The sequence below is a fragment of the Ornithorhynchus anatinus genome, chromosome 5 (genome assembly GCF_004115215.2).
Source record: "Ornithorhynchus anatinus isolate Pmale09 chromosome 5, mOrnAna1.pri.v4, whole genome shotgun sequence".
NCBI lineage: Eukaryota > Metazoa > Chordata > Mammalia > Monotremata > Ornithorhynchidae > Ornithorhynchus > Ornithorhynchus anatinus.
In genome coordinates this window covers 36,236,568-36,249,395 of record NC_041732.1, presented here as the reverse complement: position 1 = coordinate 36,249,395, position 12,828 = coordinate 36,236,568, and the positions used below count along the sequence as shown (strand labels likewise).

Here is a 12,828-nt window from a genome sequence, read left to right as displayed (position 1 = left end):
CAAGGTCACACAGCAGGCAAGTGGTAGGATCAGGATTAAAACCTAGATCTTCCTGATTCCCAAACTTATGCTCTATCCACCAGACCATACTGCTTCATATTGTTATCCAAGGGGAGTTGAGCATGGGCTCCATCCCCTCCAAAATATGTCCAGGTTTAGGGGTTGGAATTTGTGCATGTGAGCATTTGTGCTTCAGCTATCTGAAGTTCCCCAGCTCCCCAGCCCACGCAACCCGTGTGTGCACTCATATGCACATGTTCACTAGCACTGACAGGATTGAGCAGGAAGACAGATAGCTAAAACCAGAGGATGGAATTTAACATCAGAAATGGAACCACCCCAAGGTAGAACCATGGCCCTGTGTTAGAGCATAGTTCACTATTGACAAGATGCCTCCCTTTAATCCACCCCACAATGCTTCCCTGCCTTCCTATCCACACTAATTGCCTTAATGAGAAGAAAAGCAGACGGTATCTCTAATCTTGATTATCCTGAAGTCATCATCAGTGGTATTTATCAAGCATAGACTGAGTGCAAAGCAGTGGCCACAGGAAAGTACAGCTGAAGCAAGACACACAATCACCGCCTTCCATAAGCTAGTCACCTAACCCATCCTGAGCTAAAGATCCAGAAAACTCCTATAGTTAATCTTTTCCATTTTCAGCTCAGGGTCAACAATCCCTGCTGGCCTTTCCCTAGTGGGAAAATTCATATGGAGATGGCTCTCAAATGATGTCTTTTTTCCAAATAAGTTGTGTTCTCCTTGTCCTTCTCAGCTCCCTAAATGGTTGGGACACTTATTATAGAGAGTATTCTTTAGTGCACCTAGCTCCAAATCAAACCTCTCCCTGAAAAACTTGGGCAATGGGCCCAATCCCTTTTACTGATTTTGACACAGTTTCTACTTGTTTCTGCCTGAAATATTGTCCTGCCCGGGCCTGTTCAGAGATTTAAAAAATATTGGAGAAAGACTAGTTTGGTCCCTCTAAGACAATTACTCTTTGCAATAAATCTCCCCTCCTATCAACAACAACAACAAAGTATTTTACAAAAAAATCTAATTTCAGAATAGTATCAGATGGACATTCTTTTTTGTTATCTTGAGTAGCAGCTACAAATACTGATCAACAAAACATTAACGAATAATAAGATTGGAGCAACTGTGATTAGTGCCTTCCCCGGGTAATCATTTTTGTTTTCATTTATATATTAGAAAAAAAAGACACAACTCAACTGAGCCGAAAAGAATTATGTGGAAAGTAATATCGGAGGACAAAGTATGGCAAAGTTATGGGTGTTTAAAGTATTCCGGAAATGTTTTCATTTTGATTCCCATTATAATTAGGTTTCCAGCAGATGGAGAGATTGTAAATCATATCTTAGCAGGAGATAGATGCTGGGTTCTCCAAGATGCAGAGCACGCTGGGAAAGACAGCTGCTTTTATCCTGGAGAAGTGACAGCCTGACTTCATGGAGTTTTGTTTATTACATTGTTCACTGTATGGAATAGCATCCCCTCCCCCAAAGCCAACCAGAAAGGGTTCAAGGAAAACCCTATTAAAGCAATTAAAAAATCTGAGTAGCTTATAGGGAGGCTTCTAAGCTTGGGTTTCCAACTTCCAGGATAATAGAGCAAGGCATTGATGGAGTATTCCTGGATAGAATGAATAGAAGGGTTATGAAGAGGTTATTTTGTTAATGAAATGTACATCGCCTTGATTCTATTTAGTTGCCATTGTATTTACGAGATATTCTTCCCCTTGGCTCTATTTATTGCCATTGTTCTTGTCTCCCTATCTCACCCGATTGGACTGTAAGCCCATCAAACAGCAGGGACTGTCTCTATCTGTTGCCAACTTGTTCATTCCAAGCGCTTAGTACAGTGCTCTGCACATAGTAAGCACTCAATAAATACTATTGAAGTGAAGGTAATAATATGATTGCCCTTCTGTGTGAAAAATCGTACACCACTCAGGGCCAGAAATAAGCTGGGAGTGGACAGAACTCTACTCCAGTAAAAGAAAAAGTCCCAGGATGAGTGTCCCGAGGTTCATAGGCAGCCCTGACTGCCTGCTGGCTCTTGGCTCTCCAGCAGCCACAGCTCCACCTCTCCTATTTCACTCCACCTCCAAACCCTGGGCTGTGCGCCAGGCATCTCCTTAAATCAATCAATCAATGGTATTTATTGAGCACTTACTGTGTGCAGAGCATTGTACTAAGCACAAAGGTGGTAGGCAAGTTCCCTGGTTGATTTGGCTGGCCACCTTAGTCACCAGAACAGTCACCCAAAAGTCCATTTGCCACTGAGGTGGTACTTTTCCAAGCACTTAGTACAGTGCTCTGCACACAGTAAGCACTCAGTAAATACAACTGGTTGACTGATTGATTGAGGTGGCTGGGATCACTGGCATTTGCAGGGGCGGTGGGGGTCGGGGATGAGGGGAGAGGACTGAGGGGGTGATGAGAAAGAATGAAGCCAAAGGGAAAGTAGGAGGGATGAGGAGAAGGAGGGCGAAGAGGAATGTGAAAAATGGACAGGTGGAAAGGAAGGGGAGAAAGAGGAGGAAGAGAAGGGAGTGATTCCCATTCAGCCCAGTGTTTCCTGGTCCTCCCCTGTAGCATCATGTGTCAATCTCCTCTGTTTTTGCCATGTCCAGCCTTGTGCAAGCCATGCCTAAGCCCCTCAGTCACCATGGGCTTCCCAGTGACAGAGCCTGGGCTGGATGCTCCTAGGAGTAGATAAAAGAAATCTTCAGAATGATCTGAATCAAAGTGAGTGGTGAAAGATAGATGGAGAACTAGGGATGGATCATGAACCTTGGAGTGATAGCTTAACCATTTGATTTTGGTAGTCACAGGCCTGGAGGCAGGGTGCTGGATCAAGTGAGCTTTGAAAATCCATCTGGATAACCTCCTGGCATCTTAAACTTAATATGTCCATCTTCTCTACTAAACCTCTATTGTTTATCCTATCTTAGTCAACCATCAATCTCCATTCCACAAGCCCACAATGTCATCCATTTACTTCTCTTAATTAATCTGCTTTATATGCAAGTCACTTCTTTTTCAGTAGTACTTTCCAGATCTGGCTCTTACACTTTACTCTTACAATTCCTTAACTGATAATAGCCCAAATCACCCCCTATTTGGATTAAAGTAATAACATTCTCATTGGTCTTTCTGCTTCCAGATTCCTCCCTCTTTGGTTTACTTTATCATCCTCAATATTACTTATTTATTATTTATAACCTTCAGTTAGAAACATAGATTAGGAGCAGTGAAGAGTGTGAGCCGGAGTGTAAAGGGAAGAACAGAACAGATACACAGTAAGGACACAACTAATGAAGAGATTAAAAGGGAAGCATTGTGGCCTTATGGAAAGAGCATGGGCCTAGGACTCAGGGGTCCTGTAATTGAATCCCAGCTCTGCCACTTGTCTTGTGTATGGCAATCATTTAACTTCTCTTTCCTTAATAACCTCATCTTTAAAATGGGCCTTTTTAAAACTGTGAGCCCCAAGTGGGACATGGACTATGTCCAATCTGATTAGCATGCATCCACTCCAGTGCTTAGTATAATGCCTGGCACACAGTAAGTGTTTAACAAATACAATAAAAAAAGGCAATGGCCATAGAGGCAAGGTTTTATGTAAGAAAAAATGGATGACTATTCAAGGATTTTTGAGGAGGGTAGTGATAAATTCTGAAAATTGGTCTTAAAAGATAATTTATCCAATTCCCCTATAACATGGAGGTTGTGTTTCTGCAGAAACCCATAAGGAAAATAATGTTAATAATAGCATTTGTTAAACAGTTACTAGGTCCCAAGCACTAAGCACTGGTGTAGGTACAAGATAATAAGGTCAGACAAAGTCCTTTTCTCACAAGAGACTCACAGTCTAAGGAGAAGGGCAACCATAGTGATTGTGGGATTGATATTTAATCCCCATTTTGATTTTGATTGATATTTTCAATCTTGATTGATATTTAATCCCCATGGGCTCACAGTCTTAATCCCCATTTTGCAGATGAGGAAATTGAGGCAAAGAGAAGGCGAGTGACTTGCCCAAGATCCTACAACAGACAAGTAGCCGAGCAAGGATTAGAACCTAGGGCCTCCAACTTCCAGGCCCATGCTCTTTCCACTAAGCCACAAGCAGGACTTGCACTGTAGAACACTCCCTTGTCTGTTGCTGTGCAGATGCACACAACCATTTTCTTCTGACAGTGTCAAGCTGTGTCAAGTCAGACATGTGTAGTTGGAAGAACATTCCCTAAATTTGCCATCACATTCTATGCAAAATGCATGGTGAAAACACATGTTCTGATAGAAATGAATGTAACCACATTTATATATAGGCAGGACTGAAGAGGGGAGAGGATTAAAATGTAGAAATCCTGAAAGAAAGACTTAACAGGAACCTAGCCAGAGAGTCATGAGTATAGGATAGTTATAGTAACCGTGGAGAGCAAAGTCCTTATCTGTGAATCACTATATGGGAAAAACTGGAAGGACTTAGAGATGGACTGAATATGGGTGATAAATGACAGAAAGCATTCAACTTGACAATAAGGCTCTGAATTTCTGATAAAGGGAAGGTAGTAGTGTTGTGAATAGTGAAAAGAGAGTTAAAAAGAGGAAATGCATGCTTCATCCTTCCAGAATGTTTGTTGGAGCATATCTCTCCTCTCCTCCAAATTCACGTATAGCTTCCCATTTTTTTTTTGAAAAAACAAAGGTTTGGGATCAGCTTTTACATCAGTGTACTCCCTCTTACCTAGCTACTTTCTACAATGCTAACTACATTCCAGCTAATAGCAATGATAATAATAATAATATTTGTTAAAAAAATTACCATTTGCCAAGCAACGTGGTAAGTTCTGGGGTATATACAGATAATCATGTCGGACACAGTCCCTATCTGTCATGGGGTTCACGATCTAAACAGGAGTCTAAGCAAATCCCTTAACTATCTCATTCTGTTTTTCTGTTTTCAAACTATTGCTTATGCTTTACATTCATCAGTAGTAACTGAGCATCTACTGTGCTCAAAGCACAGTACTAGGTGCCTGAAAGTCGCATGTCCAAAACAAAGCTCATCTTCCCACCCAAACAATGTCTCCCCCCAACTCTCCCATCACTGTAGACAGCACCACCATCCTCCCTGTCCTTCATGTCCATACCCTTGGTATCATCCTCGACTCATCTCTCTCATTTAACTCACATATTCAATCTGTCACCAAATCCTGTCAGTTCTACCTTCCCAATATCGTTAAAATCCACCCTTTCCTTTCCATCCAAGCTGCTACTATGCTGATCCAAGCATGTATCCAATCCTTACTTGACTCCTGTATCATTTGCCACACTAACCTCCCTGCCTCTTTTCTCTCCTCTCTCTAGCCCATACTTCACTCTGCTGCCCATATCATTTTCCTAAAAAAAACTGTTCAGTTCATGTTTCCCCATTCCTCAGGAACCTCCAGTAGTAGCTCATCCACCTCCATATCAAACAGAAACTCCTTACTCTTGATTTTTAAGCCATCAATTAAATTTCCTTTCCTTCTTTCCTTACCTTGCTGATTTCCTAGTATAACCCAGCCCACTCACTTTAATTACTACTCATTGTACTTCAATAATCCAGTCAATCAATGGCATTTATTGAGTGCATATTATGTGCAGAATTCAGTACTAAACAGCAGCATGGCGTAGTGGAAAGAACACGGTCTTGGGAGTCAGAGGACATGGGTTTTAATCCCAGCTCTGCCACTTTTCAGCTGTGTCACTTTGGGCAAGTCATTGAACTTCTCTGTGCCTCAGTTACCTCATCTGTAAAATGGGGATTAAGATTGTGAGCCCCACGTGGGACAACCTGATTACCATGTATCTCCCCCAGAGCTTAGAATAGTGCTTGGGATATAGTAAGCGCTTAACGAATACCATCATTATTATTTGGGAGAGTATGGTGGGGGCAAGGTGGGTGGGAAGATGGATGCCACATGGGGTGGGGGAAGGCAGTGGTTTTTGCTGAGCGCCCCCTGGGGTGGTATGTGCTAAGCCCCCACTGGGGTGGGGGCATTTGGTCAGTAAAGCCAGAGAATGGGAGCTGGAAGCCTCCCTAGTGGGATGGTATAACCAGGGCAGGTTCCCCTTCTCCTCCCTGCTGCCCCGCTTCTCAGTTTTGAGTCAATCAATAAATCATTTAGTGGCATTAGTTGGGCACTTGCTGTATAAAGAGCACTGTGCTGTGTGCTTGGGGGAGTACAATACAATAGAGTTAGCAGTCCCGTTCTAGTCTAACAGTATGAAGCAGAAGCAAAATTTGAGGATGTGAGCAAGGGGCTCCTCCAAGTAAGCAGCATGGCCTAGTGAGAAGAAGTGTGGCTTAGTGGATACAGCACTGATCTGGGAGTCAGAAGGACCTGGGTTCTAATCTTATCTCCACCGTGTGTCTGCTGTGTGACCTTGGGTAAGTCACTTCACTTCTCTGGGCTTCAGTTACCTCATCTGTAATATGGGGATGAAGACTCTGAGCCCTATGTGGGACAGGGACTATGTCCAACCTGATTTCCTTGTATCTACCCCAGGACTTAGAACAGTGCTTGGCACATAGTAGGTGCCAAGTATCATAATTATAACTGTTATTATTACAAGAGAATTGGCAGACACATTCCCTGCCCACCACAACTTACAGTCTAGAAAGGGAGAAAGGCATTGATATAAGTGAATAATGTATAACATAATTTGTAGCTATACCTGTAAGTGTATTGGAGTTGAAGGTGTGGCACATACCAAATGTACAACTGTCACAGGTCCAAGTGTGATTTTGATATTATCTATCTTGTCACTGAACCTATGCTCACGTCCCCCTCTGGCCTGGAACCCTCTTCCCCTTCATATTGTGGGCTGGGATTGTGTCAACCAACTCTCTTGTACTGTAGTCTCCCAAGTGCTCTGCACACACTAAGTGCTCAGTGAATATGATTGATTGACAGACCACCTCTTTTCACACCTTTAAAGCCTTATTAAAAATCAAATCTCCTCCAAGAGGCCTTCCCCAACAAAGCCTTCATTTCCCCTACTCCCTCTCACTTCTGCATTACCCTTGAACTTGGATTTGTTTGCTTTAAGCATTTGATAGTCACCCCACTTCAAACCTACAGTACTTATGTATATATCCATAATTTATTTTAATGTCTGTCTCTCCCTCGACTGTAATATTAATAATAATAATAATGGTATTTGTTAAGCAGTTACTATGTGACAAGCACTGTTGTAAGTGCTGGGGCAGATATAAGGTAATCAGATTGCCCCATGTGGGGCTCAGACTTAATCCCCATTTTACAGATGAGGTAACTGAGGCACAGAGAAGTTAAGTGACTTGCCCAAAATCACACAGCTGATAAGTGGGGGATCTGGGATTAGAACCCACGACCTCTGACTACCAAGCCCGTGCTGTTTCCACTAAGCTACACTGCTTCTCAAGGTCCTTGAGTGCAGGGTCTACCAAGTCTGTTGTAATATACTTTCTCAATCCCTTAGAAAAAGCCCCTGCACATGGTAAGCACTTAACAAATACCACTGATTGACTGATTGCAATTTCCACATTTGCAAAACCTCCAAACCTCTCTTCCTGCTTGGCCCCTCACTGACTCAGATTCACCAAACTCTGCCATTTTCTTTCTTCCAGGCTCTTCTAAAAAGCCACTGCCTCCAGGAGGCATTCTCTGATTCATTTCCCTAAAATCCCAGGCTTAATTTTCCCTCAGCCACCTTAGCACCCTACTTAGTAACACTTACTCATTTTCTATCAACTATTTATGAATTTATGTCTGCTTTTCTACCCTGTTAATTTGTAAGTCATTCTCTGTTTTCACCTAGAGTTTGTAAGTAAACTAACTCTTTATTTTTGGCTAGACTAAACCAAACATAATATCTCTCAACATGCTAACACCCTTACAGCAGTCATAGATGCTGTATAGCATGGAGTAGTTGTTTATTTATTAAGTGCTTAGTGTGTGCAGAGCACTGTACTTAGTGCTCAAAAAGAGTACACAGGTGGGAATTAGACATCCACCTTGTCCCTCATTGAACACAAAACAGCAAGCATCCTAACAAACTGGAGAACCTCCAAGAACATAGTATTTTTCCAGAAGTATAATAAAGGAGTGCAGAGATAGTATTGTGTTTTATGTTAATTTGGGAAGCTGTCCTAGATACAGGACCTTAGGCCAGAGAAACAAAACAGGAATGGAAACACTGCTAGTTTTGAAGATATATGGTGTCTTGACATTCAAAACCATTCTTCACTTACACTCATTTATAAAATGTAAATATTTACCTACATATATAATACCTTCACCCAAACAAGTCCATTCTGATACTAAAGTGTGTTTGGGCTGTTTCTGCAAGACCTTGGTTTGTAAATTTGTGTTTGTCAGATGCATTGTCTAAAGTCCCCTGGCTGATACCCCAGATCTCCCCACATGGGACACACTGTAGACACTGCTCTGGTAATTACTGCTTAAGTACTGCTGCAAGGTAATGGTTCTTTCATCTGAATTTTTATCACCAAGCAATAAACTTAATAGTTACTTTGGACTCTGCCACTAACATTAGACATTAAAGTGAAGCCCTTATAACCCGTAAAGATTAATACTGAAGAATTTACATGACTATCAGGACTTGTTTTAATGGCACCCTGAAGTTCAATTTGGACTAGGAACTAGGAATATTGCTCACCCAAGGATGGATACATCTAGGTTTTTATACATCATAAACAATGCATTTATTCATAGAAAACTAATCTTGCCATAAGGAAAGTGCTGAACCATCCAAAAGAAAAATGGGTTTGGGATGGACAGGGATTTTTCTAGGTCCTATTTCCAACTGAATAATCATGGTCAGGTGATAATTCTCCAAAGAAATTACTTTCAGCATGAATAAACTGGAAGGGGACATTGTTCTCAGCAAGTTTTCAATCCTCAAATTAGTAATGCTGAGCTGAGAAAAGTGCAATGGGTCACACCTGTCCTCAACCTCTTTGGCAAGAAAATAATTTTTCCCTTGAGAATTCCCCCTGATTTCATTATGAAGGAGAGGTGTTATGCCCTGTGTTTGGTTTACGTAGGAAACTTGGGCTGGACTCTGCTACCTTCATTTCAGATTGTGTCAATGATAAACTCACACCTGCTCTCTGCGTAACCTAAGAATACACAGCCTTCTGCTCATATATGTCTCTGTTTTGAGGGGCGCCTTCTGTTACACCCTCAGACTATTTACAAAGTCATTGTTACAGTTACATTTAGAGGTATCATTTGGGATTTTTTGTTCTTTAGGCTGGTCTCCAAGGATAAGAATCCATTCCCTAAATCTACAAAGATATTAAGAACTGGAGAGTTTTCATAGATAGCATCAAACAAACCACTGGACTTTCTGAATCTTAAAATCCTCCAAGAGCCCAGGCTATATTAAGGTCTCTGTAAGCAATAAATGTGGGTAGAAGAAACCCAGAACACACCAGAAAATGAATCTGGTAACGAATTGGAGCTGGAACAGTCTTTTTGGCTCTTCCCCGTGGCACCAGCCTTCATGCGTCTGGGAGGAGATTGCAAGGCTCAGGCACAGGGTTATGGTGGCAGTGGGGTCACGGGAAGGAAGAGGAAGTGATGTTCCTGGTGGGGACAATGGGAGAGACCAGACTGGTTATAGAACCCCATGGGCAGTGGCCATCTGCTGGGGAGATGACCAGAGACCACATTTCTTAGAGTGCAGGGTCATATGGCCCAGCCCAGCCAAGATGAATGCTCAGCCAGTGTTTTCCTGTACATTCAGGTACTGATATCATGGACTTTCCAGTTACATTGTGTTTTTTTTAAGTTCCCTCCCAGGCCATAACAAATTTGAATCATTAATGTTTTTTCTCAGGAGCTCAGGTAACTCAGCAACTTGAAAAAAAATTTCCTGTTTCCTTCCCTCCCTTTCTTCATCTTCCCTGTCCCTCATCTGGGATGCATCGACCCTGAGATTTCTGGCCTACATCAACACAGTGAAGTTGAAATTTGAATTCCTCACTTTGAAATGTATTCGAGCTGGTTTAAGTTTCCTCAGTGCTGAAGTAAGCAAAAGCAGTGACTCTGACGGACTGATTTCAAAATTCTGGCTTGGGGTACGGTGGTGCACGCTGGCAGAAAGAGGATTCAGTAATGCAGCTGCAGGGTCTAGAGGACAGAGCTCGGGCCTGAGACTCAGGAGGACCTAGGTTCTAATCCTGGCTCTGCTACTTGTCTGCTGTGTGACCTTGGGCAAGTCATTTAACTTCTTTGTGCCTCAGTTGCCTCATATATAAAATGGGGATTAAAACTGTGGGCCTCATGTGAGACATGGACTGTGTCCAATCTGAATATTTCGTATCTATCCCAGTCCTTAGAAAAGTGGCTGTTTGACAACTAAAGTAGTTGCCATCACTGAATTTAGGACATTTATATGCCAATCAGTGATATTTATTGAGCAAAGAACTGTACTAAGTTCTTGAGAGAGTACAATCCAATAGAGTTGGTAGACACAATCCTTGCAGACAAGGAGCTTACAGTCTAGAGGAGAACTCTGGTGGGGGAGATAAAGTACATATACTGAAAATAGCAATTTATAAAGATATGTGCCTAAGTACTGTGGGGTTGGTGGTGGGGTAAATATTAAACTGCCTATTGGGTACATGCCCATGAGCATTGGTGATGAGAGGGAAAGATGAAAAGGGTGGGGAAATGACAAATTAGTCAGCAAAGGCCTCTTGGAGGAGATATGATTTTAGTAAGAATTTGAAAAGAGTGAGAGTGGTGGCTCTGTTGGATATGAAAGCAGAGGGAATTTCAGGTCAGCAGGAGGAAGTGAACAAGGGGTCCATGGAGAGAGAGCTGAGATGGATGTATAAATGCCACTGATTAATTGATTACTTTGACTTCATTTGCTTTTCTGTCTTCATTTGATTGTCCAGATTTCAATGTGTTTCATCTGTGAGAATTCATACTTGCCACTAGAACTTCTAAATTTTCATAAAAATTCTAATATAAATCCCCACCATTCACAGGAGCGAAACAAAGTCAAGAGGACACCAATCCCCGTGCCTTTGCTACATCTCTGATAGTTAAGACCAAGAGGTTTACTTTCAAAATGTTTTGGACGTTTACCTGGCATGCAGTAAATGGTTTAATTCTCCAGAGGAAAGGGGGGATATCAAGGACAGAGATTTGAAGACTGAAGGTATTTCCTTTGAAATGCAGCAACTTTGGTTCCTCCAGGAGCTGTCCACCTTGATGCCTTTCATCTGAAACCACTTCCTGAAGGAGAGGGAGAAGAATAAAAGGAGTGAAGATGAAACATCCGGTTCCATAAACATTTCACACACATATATATATCAAGCTGTTCCATCACCTGCTCAACATTAAAATAGCAAGACAGGATCACAAACAACATGGTCTTGTTATATGTCAGTCCACCAGCATCAAACCAATGCTTGTCATATCAACCCTTCCTAGTCACGTAATGAGAATGGATGACAGCAGGACATCCAAAGAACTGTGGTTGGTGAGCTGAAGAGTGGGAGACCAGAAGCAAGGACAGCAGAAAAAGTGAAACAGCATGGCATAGTGGATAGAGCACCGGCCTGGGCGTCAGAAGGTCATGGGTTCTAATCCTAGCTCTGCCACGTATCTCCTGTGTGACCTTGGGCAAGTCACTTAACTTGTCTGGACCTCAGTTACCTCCTCTGTGAAATGGGGATACAGACTGAGCCCCACGTGGAACAGGGACTGTGTCCATTGCTTGTTTCCACCCCAGTGCTTAGAGTACAGTGTTTGACACTTAATAAGCATTTAACAAATACCACAATTATAATTATGATTATTATTGGAGAACAATAAACACAGCCTGCCCCAAAAGGGCAGAGATTTGGACTGCTAGAACTTAGCAGCAACAGCGATGGGTACCATATCAGCCTAAGGGGCAACAGAGTGGAATGGAGAAACTATTTTGAGTGCAGACTTTGGCAAGTGAATGATACTGAAACAGATTTAAAAATTGTACCTGGCAACAAATGCAAATGCAACACAGCAAATGGTGACACCCATTATGCAGAAGGAATTGTCAGTCATGTACACCTATACCATTATTTTCCTGAATAATTATGCCCTAAAAAGCATCAGACCATTATGGAATATTTGATTCGCTGAACAGGTTCAGGTCAGGAAAGGATGACTCTCATGCCTTGAAATAACCATGGAATAGGTAATTTGGGTTCTATGATTCAGTAGGTCTTTCAGCAAAGGGGGAAATGTAATTCTGTGGTTATAATATGCACATTTCCAGTAGCAAATGCCCTCCAATATTACATGAGCTTTGGATCATGTAATTGGCTTAGATTGGCTTAGAATTCAATTCCCACCTCAGCCAAAATTGGGAAAAATTAAGAAGCTGAAACAGTGCATGACTCAACCCCTTGCTTGTAACATTAGGTAGGAAAAAGAACAAACATATTAACCTTCATTACACTGTTGATAGAAATTCTGGATTTATCAAATCTCTTCAAATCCTTTTTCCCTCTGAGCAACATCATAGTCTGAAATTGCCAAGGTCATTTTCCATTCAAATCTTAGTCTTCAAGGAACTGTCTTCCCCCTCCACTGATTTCACTCCCCACCTCCGCTCCTCCCCTAAATTCCCTCTCTCTCTCCCCTTCAAGAGACTGAACACAGTGAGCATACATTCCATCCTATCACCCATGTCAATGATGATGATGCTTCTGTTCCTTGTGCTACCTTTTCTATGCATCCTTAA

At 42.0% G+C, this 12,828-nt stretch overlaps 1 protein-coding gene across 2 annotated transcripts in view; it reads right to left on the bottom strand.

Annotated features, from left to right (window-relative positions):
- The window catches only part of UNC5D (unc-5 netrin receptor D), a 532,332-nt gene that overhangs the window by 27,945 nt on the left and 491,559 nt on the right, over positions 1-12,828 (bottom strand). For both annotated transcript variants that reach the window (XM_029066199.2, XM_029066200.2), the window contains exon 14: positions 11,184-11,333. In XM_029066199.2, coding sequence (XP_028922032.1) covers positions 11,184-11,333 — 150 coding nt within the window. The remainder of the gene's footprint in view (positions 1-11,183; positions 11,334-12,828) is intronic.